The sequence below is a fragment of the Tupaia chinensis genome, unplaced genomic scaffold (assembly GCF_000334495.1).
Source record: "Tupaia chinensis unplaced genomic scaffold, TupChi_1.0 Scaffold147918_1, whole genome shotgun sequence".
Lineage (NCBI taxonomy): Eukaryota > Metazoa > Chordata > Mammalia > Scandentia > Tupaiidae > Tupaia > Tupaia belangeri.
Window position 1 is genome coordinate 718,704 of NW_006207768.1, and position 14,165 is coordinate 732,868.

General features: G+C 42.6%; 1 protein-coding gene across 1 annotated transcript; it reads left to right on the top strand.

The window, feature by feature from the left end:
• Positions 1–313: 313 nt before the first annotated feature.
• Positions 314–661, top strand: LOC102469330 (40S ribosomal protein S26). Its single transcript, XM_006169975.1, has one exon. It carries the CDS (start codon positions 314–316, stop codon positions 659–661), a length of 348 nt encoding a protein of 115 aa, XP_006170037.1.
• Positions 662–14,165: the final 13,504 nt, after the last annotated feature.

The following is a 14,165-nucleotide window of genomic DNA, read 5'->3' on the forward strand; positions in this document are numbered from 1 at the left end:
ATTGAATAAGATCCAAATGATGTCCATAAAATTCAACTGTTTAAATGTCTTTCAAGACATTCAAGATAAACTACAGAGTCCCTCTGAAACTCCCTTCTCTTTCTCTTCTCTCTCCTTCTTATCTCAATGTATTTGAGAAAAAGAAACCAGGTCATTTTTCAGTCTAGACTTTGCTAATTTTGCCCGAGTAATGATAGTTAATATGTTCCAGTGACCACTGTACATATATAGTTAGATTCAGAATCCTGAACATCTCAGTGCTAGTTTTGGGTAAGAAACCTTCTTAGGGCTCTCTCGGGGCCTCGTTTCCAAGATGACGAAGAAAAGAAGGAACAACGGTTGTGCCAAAAAGGGCCGTGGCCATGTGCAACCTATTCGCTGCACGAACTTCGCCCGATGCGTGCCCAAGGACAAGGCTATTAAGAAGTTCGTCATCCGAAACATACTAGAGGCCGCAGCTGTCAGGGACATCTCCGAAGCAAGTGTCTTCGATGCCTATGTGCTCCCCAAGCTGCATGTGAAGCTACATTACTGTGTGAGTTGCACCATTCATAGCAAGGTAGTCAGGAACCGATCTCGGGAAGCGCGCAAGGATCGAACACCCCCACCCCGATTTAGACCTGCAGGTGCTGCCCCTTTCCCTCCACCAAAGCCCATGTAAGGAGTCGAGTCTTTAAGGACTGAAGAACTGTCTGTCCTCTGGGGGGAAAAAATAAAACACTGATTATACATTAAAAAATAAAAAAAAGAAAGAAACCTTCTTAGGTAGTCTTCATCCTCCCACTGTGAGACATATGATGTCTAGCTATTTCTCCTTGTCAGTCGGTTCCAGTCATCAATAACCATTGTCTATGTCCATTAGATCCATTATTTTCAGTAGGAGTTGCAAAGTGTTGATAAACTAATTCCAGTATGCCTTCTCCAGTTGCCAGCTAAGGTATTTCTATAAAGAGTAACTTCCCTTTGGCAAGGGAAGTTGTGAACTTTGGTCACCCTAAGTGTAAGATACACAGGAAAGGAGGGATACATGCTTGAATCTTTCCCTGTATTTACATGTTTTCATAAATACTGAATAAATTTGCTGATATCCTCCCAAGGAAAGCAATGAAATCTTGTTTGTTTACCATTCTATACATTTTTTGTGTTTAATCATATTTGACGTGCTTTTTCCAGTCTGATTATTATTCTTTCTTTCAAAGAGAGATTTTTGGTAGAGGGCACATGAGCTTTACAGACAGAGACAGAGACAAAGTGAGAAATCACCCCCTGGGGGATGGGCCACTCTGCAATCCTTCCTCCTCCTCCATGCTCCTCTCTGGGATTTTGGTCGCATATGCACAAGTCTCTGGTATGAGTTTTAAGCCACTAGGACCAGGACTGGAACCACAGTTGAGTACACGGGAGTCCAGCGACGTAACCATTAACACTATTTGCTGGTTCCTGATTATTATTCTTATTTGTGCCCAAATTATCTTGGAGAAACCTCTTCAGTTAGGCTACTCAGTCCTTACAATGTAATTCCAGAAATCTTCAGTAACTTTCTTGGTTTCTGGTATGATAAATATTGTACATTTCCCCAACCTGAAATTAGTCATTTTTCTAAAGATTTCTGTTTTGGATAGGGTTTTCTACATATTCAGAGTGAAAATATTTCCCTAATTTGTATTTTTTAAATAATTATTTATTCAGTATTTTAAAAATTATTATTATTTAAATTATTTTTTAATTTGACCAGAGAGAGAGAAGGAAAGTGAGAAAGCAAGCTGCCAGGTCCAGGACTCAAATTGCAGTCAACCATGCCTTAACCACCATGCCACCTACTGAGAGAAACAGAAAGCGAGATCTCACTCCCCAGGTGGATGGCCACACTGCAATCCCTTCTCCTCCATTCTCTTCTTGGGATTTTGGGTACGCACGCACAGGGGCCCAGAGTGACTTTTAAACTGCCGGATCCAGGACTCAAACTGCAGTCAACTATGTAGAAATCAAGCAACTAACTATTACACCATGTGTTGGTCCCAATTTCTTCTTCATTTCTTAGTTGAATGCATTATAAGAAAAACAAGGCCCTAGTGCCTGGTGGTGACGGGGAGCTGGATCCTACATGGCTTGACTACGAGGTTCAAATCTCAAAACCTGTCTGCTTAACAAACACGCGGGCTCATTTGCACACATGTTCCATCTCCTGACAGCATGGACAAAAGGAGAAGGGATTGTTGTACCACTACAGCCCACTAGGAAGTGCTTTCTCTCTCTCTCTGGTAAAACCACAAATTCCCTGACAATAAAATAAATAAATAAATAACTTTTTTCTTTTTTGGTATAAGGTGTGTGCATTTGCCAGAGACAGAAGGAGAGGTAAAGTGAGAAAGCACCCTCCCTAACCCCCCAAGGGGCATGGCCATGCAGCCATCCTCCAGTCTCCTTTCAGAATTTTAAGCATGTGCACACACATACCCGGCATGTTTTTTAAGCCTTTGGCCCCAGGACTTGAACTGCACAGTAGGCCTTGAGGGATCCAGTTGCCTTACACACCACACATCTGGCTGCCTGCCACTCCTACCTCCATTTCTTTGTTTAAAGAATTATTCATTTTATTTTATTTGTTATTATTATTTAAAATTTGACCAGGGAGAGAGAGAGAGAAAGAGAAAGTGAGAAAGCAAGCTGCCAGGTCCAGGACTTGAACTGTGGTTAGTCATGCGGGAGTCCAGCATCTCAACCACTGTGCTACCGCCAGCCTGTGAATGGAGTTAAGAAAAGAAAATGGAGTTAAGAAAAGTTAGTTAAGAAAAAATGCAAACAGTTTACTCGAAACCTATACCTCTTCTATGCAGTTTGAACAGTATTTTACATACTAAGTTTCCTGTGTCTATTTTAAGAAATTAGAACAAACTTGGCTTAAAATTCATTTTCTCACAGTTCTAGAGGCAGAAGTTCAAAACCAAGATGTGGGCAAAGGCTCCCAGGGAGACTCTATTCCTTGCCTCTTCCAGCTTCCGGTGACTACTGGCTTTCCTTGGCTTGTGACAAATCATTCCAGTCTTTGCCTTGTCTTTACGTGACTTTCTCCTCTATGTGACTCTAGATTTAGGGGTTTCTTGAATAATCCAGAATCAACTCCTAAGAAAGTTAATTACATCTGCAAAGATCCTTTTACTGAATAAGATAATGTTCTCAGCTTCTGGGGGTTAGGAGGTAGGCATGTCTTTTTAGGGGAGGTGGGGAGATCACCATTCACCCCACCACAGATCCACAAGGAAGTATAACTCAGAATAAGAGGAAAGCTTCCATGAGATGTGTGTTTCTGATTAGTTGTATTTCAGGTTAAAAAGGTTTTAGGATGGGGCCAGCCAATGACAGGTGGTTGTGGCTAGATGACATGGCCGACAGCACAGTTCGAGTCCTGGACCAGGTGACTGGATAAATATGCTGAGCATAAGCATGCATGTCCAAAATCCCAACAGAAGAAACGGAGGAGATGGGATTGTGGTGTGATTTTCCCTACTGGGTGCTGGGTGCTTTCTCAATTCTTCTCCCCACCCCCATAGGGAATGCACACACCACATAGCAAATTAAAAAAAAAAAAAAATCACTGGAAAGAAGGCAGGGCAGAGCAACACCTCCAGTCTCTGAAGTGCTGAAGGCTGAACGTGAGTCCAAACACAGACTCGTGAGTCCTTCCTCAGAGCTCTCCTCACCTCACCTTCAATAATAAAAAGCCTCACTGATACAAGACAACCTGACGTCATGAGAAAGTTCAACTCCAGTGCTGACCCACTTTAAATCGAGCCTGAACGGATGATAGTATAGGTTTTGTCATTTGACACGTACCTGTAAGGTATTCAGGAAACCGTACTGAAGTGGACCACCTCCATTCTCAGCGATTCTCGGTAAGTGATGTATGACTGGAGCTTCTTTCATGGTTAAATTAGAAGCTATTATGTATTACGACATGATTGACTCGATGCCATTTCCAACCGAGTCCAAGATAAATGACCCATATTTCAAGTTAAGCTTTTTACATCTGAAAGGAAGACAACATCCTTGGACCATTATTAAATCCCAGAGCAGAAAGACGGATGTATCACATATTCTAAATATCATTGAGTTGAAGGCAATGAAATTTGTTACATACTGTGATATTTGAGAATGTCTGTGAGCTTTTAAGATGTACTCCGTGGCTCAGTACTATGAAGGCCCGCTGCCTCCAGTTGATGCATCGCGTCATCAACCTGCCAGGAAGGCTTTGGAGAGCCATTTGTCCCTGGATCCAAATCAAGTATGTACCCCGTCTGTTACAAAATATTTTGTTAGACTAAATGACTGAACCATCTTTGATGGGACCGCCAAATGAATGATGACAACAATTGACCACTTCAGGCCCTAGGGCAGTATTACCAAAAAGGAAAAGAAAAAAAAAAAAAAAAAAAACCACCTGTTTTTTTCCTAGAGGTTGATGTTAGGCCAAACAAATGCCTCATTCTTTCTGTCAGGAATCTTAATTGAGGTTCAAGTTTCTTGAGCTCTCTTATGTGGGACTTGAGTGTACAGATGCCACGTATCCTAAATCATCTTTGCAGAGTATACTTGAAGTTGGTGCACAATATTATCTCTGAATCATAAGGCAGTGGCAGCTTAATGGAAAGAGGGCAGGGGTGGAAGCCTAACTTACCTGGGTTCAAATCCCTGCATTACTATTGAGTAAGCTCCTAATCTTTTTTAAGTGGGATAAAGGTGCTCACCTGTGGGACTGCAATACAGGTTGATGGTGAACTTTAAGTGCTGTCATGAAGGCACTCAGAAAGAGATAGCTTCTGTTATTATTACCTGACAATGGGCTTCCTCTAAAAGTGCTAACTTAAAAGATTTACAAAGATAACTCTACTCATCTGATTACATAAAAAACAATGAGGAGCAATTGGCCTATGACCAACTGGAAAATACACAACCTGCTTAAAGATAGTCAAGCACATGGAGCTGGCTGGTGGTATAGTGGTTAAGGAGGTTGGACTCCCACAAGGCCGATCGCGGTTCACCTCCAGGAACTGGCGGTATGCTTTCTCACTTTCTCTCCCTCCCTCCCTCTCTCTTTCATTCTCTCTCTCTCTTTTCCTTTTGGTCAAATTAAAATAAGTAAATAAATAAAGTTAAATAAAAATAAATAATTCTTTTAAAAAGTTTTAAAGATATTCAAGCACAACTGAGGCTGCAGGTGGCACGGAAGTTAAGGTGGCTGGATCCCACATGGCTCACGAACCGTTTTGAATCCTGAACCCAGTGGCTTGAAAATGACGCCAAGTGTGTGTGCATGCATGCCCAAAATCCCAAGAAGAGACTCCGAGAGAAAGGATCGCAACACGGTCATCCCCCTGAGGGGTGACTTCTCTCTCTCTCTCTTTCTCTCTCAGGTGAGCACATGTACCCTATAGCAAAATTAAAACAAATAAAAATAAATAAAACTGCAACACAACTGCAAATAACAATAGTCACAACAAACCAGCTGTGGCAGTCTGACCGAATCTGCCTGCACATCGATCCCCACACGTCCGAGTCCGTTTAATACTATATTAAAAAGTTATTAAAAATTAACCTGTCTTTGGTCAACGTTTTAATTATTTATCTATTTACTTTATTATTATTTAAGTTTTTCTATAAGGCAAGTTTGTTTGCTCACCAGAGAGAAACAGAGAGAGAAGGAAAGAGAGAAAGTGAGAAAGCAAGCCACCAGATCTGGGACCTGCACCGTGGTCGGCCATGGGGGAGTCTAGCACCTTAACCACCATACCACCTGCTGGCCCCTGTCTTCGGTCAACTTCTATCCCAGATTGGCAAGAAGTTGGCTTTTATTTATTTATTTAGGGAATAGTTTCTAAATACATTTTAAACTTTCCGTCACTCCTTGGAGCCACACAGCAGTGATTCTACAGAGCTCATCTGTGATTCACTGCTTCCTCGCTGACACAGTGAATTTGGACACTTGCATCATCACAAGGAGTGTGTTCAACTTCACCAAACTGCCCGAATTCCAGGAAAAGCCAACAGAAGCAGAACAGAAAGGAAATACAGAGTCCGCTTCATTCCCCTCAGACTTTTGCCTGATTGCTATGATTTTTTTCTGGTCAGAGACTGATAGACTATGTAAATGACTGACTTCCCTAAGACAAAGACTTACTTTTTCTGTTTAAAATTTTTTTAAAATTTTTATTATAATTTATACATTCAATCATTATACATCATTTAGAGTGTAAAAAGACTTTACCTAGCATGATATATACCTCAGTTCATCCCAGCTGAGAAAACTATACACGTCCTCATCAACAGATAATAAACCATATCTGTGTCCCACGAATGTCTTATCTATTTTTCCCCCCAATTTCCTTTCCTATGCTCTTCCCCTCCCACACGCTCCTTCCACTTTGTCCCCAGTGTCCATAACAATTTTCAATGCTTTTATGTCCTCTAGTCTTTCTGTCTCTACCACAGAGTGCAGACAGTCGGTATATGTTAAGTGGAGACATACAGTGTCTCTCTTTCATAGCCTGACTTGCTTCACTCAGCAATAAATCTTCCACTTCCTATCAAATGCCAGGGTCTTGTTTTTTATGACTGAATAGTATTTCATGGAGTAATGTGCCACAATTTCTCAATCCGTTCATCTGTTTATGGACATTTGGGTTGGTTCCATCAAAGACTTAATTTTTATTTTTATTACTTTTTTATAATTTATTAGTTCCCTAGAATGTGTTTCAGGAAAGTTTTGGAAAATACTAAGGTCTTACTCATGAGGGGGAAAAAAAATTGTTTAAAACAATTACCTGATTTTTAGTGTTTATTTTTCTTTTCAAAAAATGCTTTCTCCCTGCAACTTGTTGGGAGCTTACTTTCTTGCAAAAGATGAACTTTCTGGACATTTGTCATTGACAGGGGTCCAGTGAGGTGGTTCCTCTCAATGTAACCCTCAAGAGTTTGCCTTTCCCTTTATAATGATCACAAAGGACTCCTTCCTCTGGGCGTTAGGTTCAGTCTAACTCCAGAAGCTTCCAGAAGTAGTCTGCAAAGTGACAGAAGGCACAAATTCAAGCTTTCTCTATTGTATGTGTTCACTGCTCTCCTCACTGAGTTCCCCGTGTCCAGATTAATGTGGGGACACGTCGGAGCCAGCCTTCGCAGAGACAGAAGGGGCTGAGAGGTCATCCTGAAGTTTGGAGGGCAGGTTCCGTTTTCCAACCTTTTCTATGGTTGGATAAGGAAGGTTAGACAGGTGTGTGAAATTATTACCCAAAAATATATCTAAGGACAAAATATTCCAAAGAAATGACTCATAAATCAAGACTACTATGCTGACTCATAATTGGAAAGGTGTGCACTTTCCCAGATTTTATTTCATCTTCCGAATATACCTTTAAAAGAGAATTATTTATTTAATTTTAGTTATAATAGTAATTCTTTTTTAAAATTTTATTTATTTATTTATTATTTTTTAAAAATTTGATCAGAGAGAGGCAGAGAGAGAGAAAGTGAGAAAGCAAGCCACCAGGTCCAGGACTTAAACCATGGTCGACCATATGGGAGTGTCCAGTGCCTTAACCACCATCCACCTGCTGGTCCCAGTAATTCTTATTTTTAATTCGCTACAGGGAACATGCACTCACCAGAGAAAGAGAGAAAGCGAGAAAGAAAGCCATTGTGTCCAGGACTCAAAATGCCACTGGCCATGTGGGAATCTGGAGCCTTACTCACCATGCTACCTGCTGGCCCCCCAAATATATTTCACGGTATAATTTTATGATCTGATCTATTACATGTAGAGAAGTATACTACCTATATCTATTTTAATTTTACTTAATATCTTTGAACAACATATCTTTTTCTTTTTTTCTTAACTATTGCCAGAGGGTGCATGTGCTAACTGAAAAGAGAGAGAGAAAGAGGGAGGGGAGAACAGAAGGTGAGAAAGCACCCACCATGGGGGTAGCCACACCATAATTCCCTCTCTTCCATCTTTCCTTCCTTCTGGGATTTTGGGCACACATGCACACGTACCCCTGTGTGTTTCTCAAGCTGCTGAGTCCAAGATTCGAACTGCATAGTTGGTCACGTGGGACCGAGTCACCTTAACCACCACACCACTGGCTGGTCCTCCAAGGACTTGAGATCACTGGGATAACGTTGCTAGAGGCACCTCTATGATCGTATGAAAGCTGCAGAAGCTTATCGTCTTCCTCTCAACTTCTCTCCACCCCAACTCAAGCCCTCGTGTTCTAATTAGTGCAAAAAATACGTATGTGAAGATCAAAAGCTTCAGCTTAACAGAAGCACTAAGCTGAGAAGGCAGACGGAGCCTGTGGGGGCAGGCACATTTAAAAAGGCAAAAAACATTTACTTTCACAAATGAAAATCCAAGTTTGTTTCTTTGGCTGAAAATGGCCTTTTTCGGTCTGGATAAAGAGAGATCAGCTATGACTTTTAGACTTGTTTCCACGCACTTCATTCAGTAAACTCTCAGTTCTTCACTGTGTCTTTCTTTCTTTCTTTTAAGAATGATTTAATTTCATTATTTATTGTTTATTTTAATTTGACCAGAGAGGGACAGAGAGAGAAAGTGAGAAGGCAAGCTTCTAGGTCCGGTACTCAAACCACGGTCAGCCATGTTGGAGCCCAGCACCCTTAACCACCACGCTACCTCAGTCCCCACCGTGTTCTTTCAGACTGTGCCTTTCTTACACATTTTGCATTTCAACAGCCTTTGGGTTGAGTTGTGTTGCTGATCATTTGAAGGGGTCTCTAGTTCCCTGTGATTGGACTGTGAAGTAGATTTACAGATGGGTCTCTTCAGTCAAAGCCTGGAAAGAGGATAGCTTCTGTAATCGATTTAGAAACCGCACAATTTAACATAATTCTGCTCTTCCGTTTCCCTCACCTTATACACATATTCCATTAAGGTGTTTTATAGAAACGAAATATGAAAGGGCAGTGGCACTCCAGTATTTCTTAACCTGTTAGGAAGCCCGCAATATTTTAGCGGGAATGAAGATCCAAATGCAAATTTCCATTCTCTTTGTATAACATTTGTGCAATAAAGAATGAATTGAGTGTGCGATTTTTCATTTCTGGAGTACTAGGGCTAGTAATACATGTGCTGCAAGAAGCAAGCATTAATCTAGCTAGCTGCCCAGAAATGAAATGTCACTTAGAGGGACTTGTTCTCACTGGCACATTCCCTCACAGAATTTGCCATCAGACAGTGGAGGAAAAAGTCATTCTTCTTCCAATCACATTACTTCATAGACCGCCTCGCATTTTGCATGTATTCTCATTTAGTTCTTCTGTAGGGGATGCGCTGAAGCGTGAGTTTTTCAAGGACACCTCATTCAATGTCATTTTTTACACAAAAACCTGAATTATTATTATTATTATTTTTTAAATAGAAAGGTAGCAGGGGCCAGCACGTATTATGGTGGCTGAGGCGCTGATTCTCACATGGCCAACCGCCATTCAAGTCCTGGACCCAGCGGCTTGAAAAACACACCAGGTGCATGTGCATGCATGTACAAAGTCCTAAGAGAATGGAGGAGAAGGGATTGCAGTGTGACCGTCCTCCTGTTTCTCGCTTTCCCTCTCCACTGTCTCTGTCTCTCTCCAGCGAGCATACACATCCTATGGCAAAAAAAAAGAAAAGAAAAGAAAGGGAAAAAGAAATGTAGGATGGTAATAAAAAATGTTTTTCCGGGAACCAGCAGTTAGCGTAATAGCTATGTCGCTGGATTCCCACGTAGTCGACCGCGGTTCGTGTCCCGGACCCGGTGGCTTAAAACTCACGCCGGGCGCGTGTGCGTGCATGCCCAAGATCCCGAGAGGAGAATGGAGGAGAAGGGGGGTGATTTCTCGCTTTCTGTCTCTATGTCTCTCTCTGTCTGTCTGGCGAGCGCACGCGCCCTACAGTGAAAATCTCTCAAAAAAAAAAAAAAAAATGTTTTTCCTAGAGAATATTTTTCTTATTTCCTCTTGAGATTTCGGGCACCCATGAACATGCGCCCAGCAGATGTTTCAAGCAAATGAGTCCAGAAGTCGAACCGCACAGCACTGTGGGATCCAGCTGCCTTGACCACAATGTCATTGGCCGGCCCCAGTTTGAAGATGACGGCGGGTTTGCAAACCGGCTCCCTGCCATAGACTACCTGGGGGACACGTCCAGAAGCACACTATTTCATCTTACCACAAAGAATTCCTCACACAAAAATGTGGGCTGATGATTTAGGTCATAAAGGTGTTTTAAATCTTTTTAAAAGATGGGAGTGGAGTAGTGTGGAGGTTAAAATGACGGGATCCCACATAGCTGACTAAGTAGGTCAAGTCCTAAACCAAATGGCTTGAAAGACACGTTGGGCTCATGTACACGTGTGCCCAAAATCCTGAGAGGAGAATAAAGAGAAGGGTGGTGCCGTGGCGATTTCCCAGGGGGTGATTTCTCACTTTTCCTCTCTCCATCTCTCTCCAGTAGCAACCATGTCCTGTTGCAAAAAGTAAATAAATACGTTTAAAGAATGCATAAGTAAAAACTGGAAATGGATTTTGTATATCTTAATCTTAAAGGTTCTAGGCAACATCTTGCATCCTTAATCCTATCACCGTTGGTTTCTACCTTCCTGTCTTTGACTAATGTAGAGTAGTTCATTTATTTTCTAAGTGTATGATAAAAAAGAATGAATGGGAGACAGAAGTGCCCACTGCTACAGATAACACGAATCGCATTCGTGTTCCAGTATTTAACATGCATCGCCGTGAATTCGCCCGCGTTTTGCCAAGAACGGAGTAAATGACAACTCTTCACGTATCAGTTCCTTGTTCTGATTACAAGCTTACACACTGGGATGATTCATGGTGGACTCGCTTTTCAAGTCACAATTGCAGGCAGCATCATTTGTCTTTTATCAGCAGCTCGGGCTTAGAACAACAGTCCACGTGCTGATTTCTGGTTTTTCACATCATTTCTAGCCCAGGACAGCCTCATTCAGACCCTCGCATCTGTGAAGTAAACGGTGCAAAGAGCCTTTGAAAACCAGCTTTTCATTTATGTCTCTTTCTTCATCATCATTATTTGTCCTGTGGCGTGTCCTGCTCCATGCTAGGTACAGAGTAGTTTTGTTTTGTTTCTGGTTTTTTGGGTTTTTTTTGAGAACTATTTTATTCAATTTTATATGTTATTATTATTATTATTATTATTTAATTTGACCAAAGAAAGGGAGAGAGGGTAAATGAGAAAGTAAGCCACCAGGTGCAGGACTCAAACCACAGTCAGCCATGTGGAAGTCCAGCGCCTTTAACCACCATGCCACCTGCTGGCTCCTGTTTTTTACTTTTTAATTTGCTAGAGCGTGAACACATTCATTGGAGGAGACAGAGAGGGATGAGGAAGTAAGAAAGCATCCCCCATGAGAGATGGCATACTGCAATTCCTTCTCCTCCATTCTCCTTTTGAGACTCTAGGTACCCACGCACATGTGCCCAGCATGATTTTGTTTTTTTACCTTTAAAGAATTATTTTATTTTATTTATTGTTATTATTTTAAAATTGGATCAGAGAGACAGGGGTGGGGATAGTGAGAAAGTAAGCTGCCAGGTCCAGGACTCAAATCTCAGTCAGTCATAGGGGGACCAGCGTCTTAACTACTATGCCACCTGCCTGCCTCACCCAGTGTGTTTTCTTTAAAAAGAATTATTTATTTAATTGTATTTGTTAATATTTTTTTTTAATTTTGCTCAGAGAGAGAGAAAGGAAAATGAGAAAGAAAGCAAGATGCCAAGTCTGGTACTCAAACCATGTTTGGCCATGTGGGAGTCCAGCACTTTATCCACCATGCCACCTGCCGGCCACCCAGCATGTTTTATAAGCATATATATTATTTCAAGTCTGAAGGCTCAAGAACCCAGAGGGTCAGTGGGTAAGTCCTGCCATCCCAAGGCGAGAAAGCCTTGATTTCTGACGTCCGAGGGCCAGAGGAGGTGGGTATTGCACCTCCACAAGACAGGGAAAAAAGAGATCCTTTTCTTTTGAAATCCACACCATTACACACACACATTTTTTTTTTCCAAAAGCACTCAGTGATTCACCCAGAAATAACTCCTTACCAGTTCTCTAAGTATTTTTTAATCCAGTCAAGTTGGTGCCTAAAATCAACCATCGTACTATTTATATTTTACATATCAAAAACCAATCTGATGCCAGAACAATAGGTGTTAGGAACACAGACTGGAACCAGATAAAAGAAGGCAGACGGTAAAAAGAGGATGACCTTTAAGATGGGCATTCATTGAGCCTGCCGGTGGTGTGGTGGTTAGGGTGCTGGACTCCCACATGACCAACCGCACTTTGAGTCCTAGACCTGGTGACTTGCTTTGTCATGTTGTCTCTCTCTCACTCATGAGTGCATATGCCCTATAGCAAAATAAAGAAGAAGAAGGAGGAGGAGGAGGAGGAGGAGGAGGAGGAGGAGGAGGAGGAGGAGAAGAAGAAGAAGAAGAAGGAGGGAGAAGAAGAAGAAAAAGAAGAAGGAGAAGAAGAAACAAGGAGCCAGCAGGTGGTGTAATGGCTAAGGTGCTAGACTCCCATATGGTTGACTGCAGTTCGAGTTCCGGACCTGCAGGCTTGAAATTCATGCTGGGCACGTGTGCGTGCATGCCCAAAATCCCAAGAGGAGAATGGAGAAGGGATTGCAGTGTGGCCGTCCCCCCGGGAGGAATGATTTCTCACTTTCTCTCTGTCTCTCCACCTCTAGTGGAGGTGGTGGTGAAAGAACATGAAGAGAAAGACATGGAAACAAACAAAAATAGTGTGATCCAGGGTAGGCAAATCCATGATAAAAAGGTGGATTTGCAGTGGCCAAAGCCTGGGGGAACTGCTTCTAACAGGTATGCGGTTTATTTCAGAGGGAGAAAAATGTCCTCACGTTACAGACAGTGTGAGTCGCTCACCCCTGACAGAAATCTATTCTCTCAGACCCCCAGACCTGGAGGATAGCACAGAGTGAGGGTGTTGGCAGGGCCACGGCCCTGCTGATGCAAAAGGAGAGCCTCCTTCCCGGCTTGTGTGGAGACCATCAGTCCTGGCATCCCTCGGGTTGCAGCTCTGTCACTGCAGTACCTGCCCCTGCGGCACGAGGTGCTCTCCGTGAGCGCTGATGACAAGACCCCTCCTCAGAACAGCGCCAGTCACAGATTAGAGTCTATCCTGACAACCTCGTCTTACCTTGACACTGTCTGCAAAAAAACCATTCCCAGAGTCACATTCTGAGGTTCTGACAAGGCCGTACACTTTCAAAGGACACTTTTTATTTTTATTTTTATTTTTTTTAGGATTTAACCATAAGGCATGTGCAGTGAGACAGAGGGAAAGTGAGAAATCACCCCCTAGAAGGAAAGTCCATGCGGAAATCCCCTCTCCACTCTCTTCTTGGGATTTTGGTCACCCACACATGTCCGGTGTGATTTTTCAAGCCACCAGGTCCTAGACTCAAACTGCGATCAGCCATGTGGGAGTCCAGTGCTTTAAGCACCACACCGTCCTGCTGGTCCCAAAGGATACTAATTTTTTTTTTTTTTTGAGAGATTTTCACTGTAGGGCGTGTGCGCTCGCCAGACAGACAGAGAGAGACATAGAGACAGAAAGCGAGAAATCACCCCCCAGGGGGGATGGTCACGCCGCAATCCCTTCTCCTCCATTCTCCTCTTGGGATCTTGGGCACGCACGCACACGCGCCCGGCGTGAGTTTTAAGCCACCAGGTCCGGGACACGAACCACGGTCGACTACGTGGGAGTCCAGCGACATAGCCATTACGCTAACTGCTGGTTCCCCCAAAGGATACTATTTAACCCATAACACTAGAACACAGAGAAGAGCTTTTGGACTTTGTTAGCATGGGCATATGGTACTAGGATTAGGAGCTTGCTCTTAAATTCAGGGGGGCCCTGCAAATCAGCTGTCAATAGACAGACTAGCTAAAGAGGAAATAAAGTTTGCTGCCATGGGCATGTAAGAGCTGCTCACTGATTAACCAGAGACAGAGGTTTCTATACCGAGTTAGCAGAAGGAGTGGGGGAGTGCACTGGGGACTGTGGAAGGTTCTCTCAGCTCTTCTTCAACGCTAATCAACTTGGCACTCTA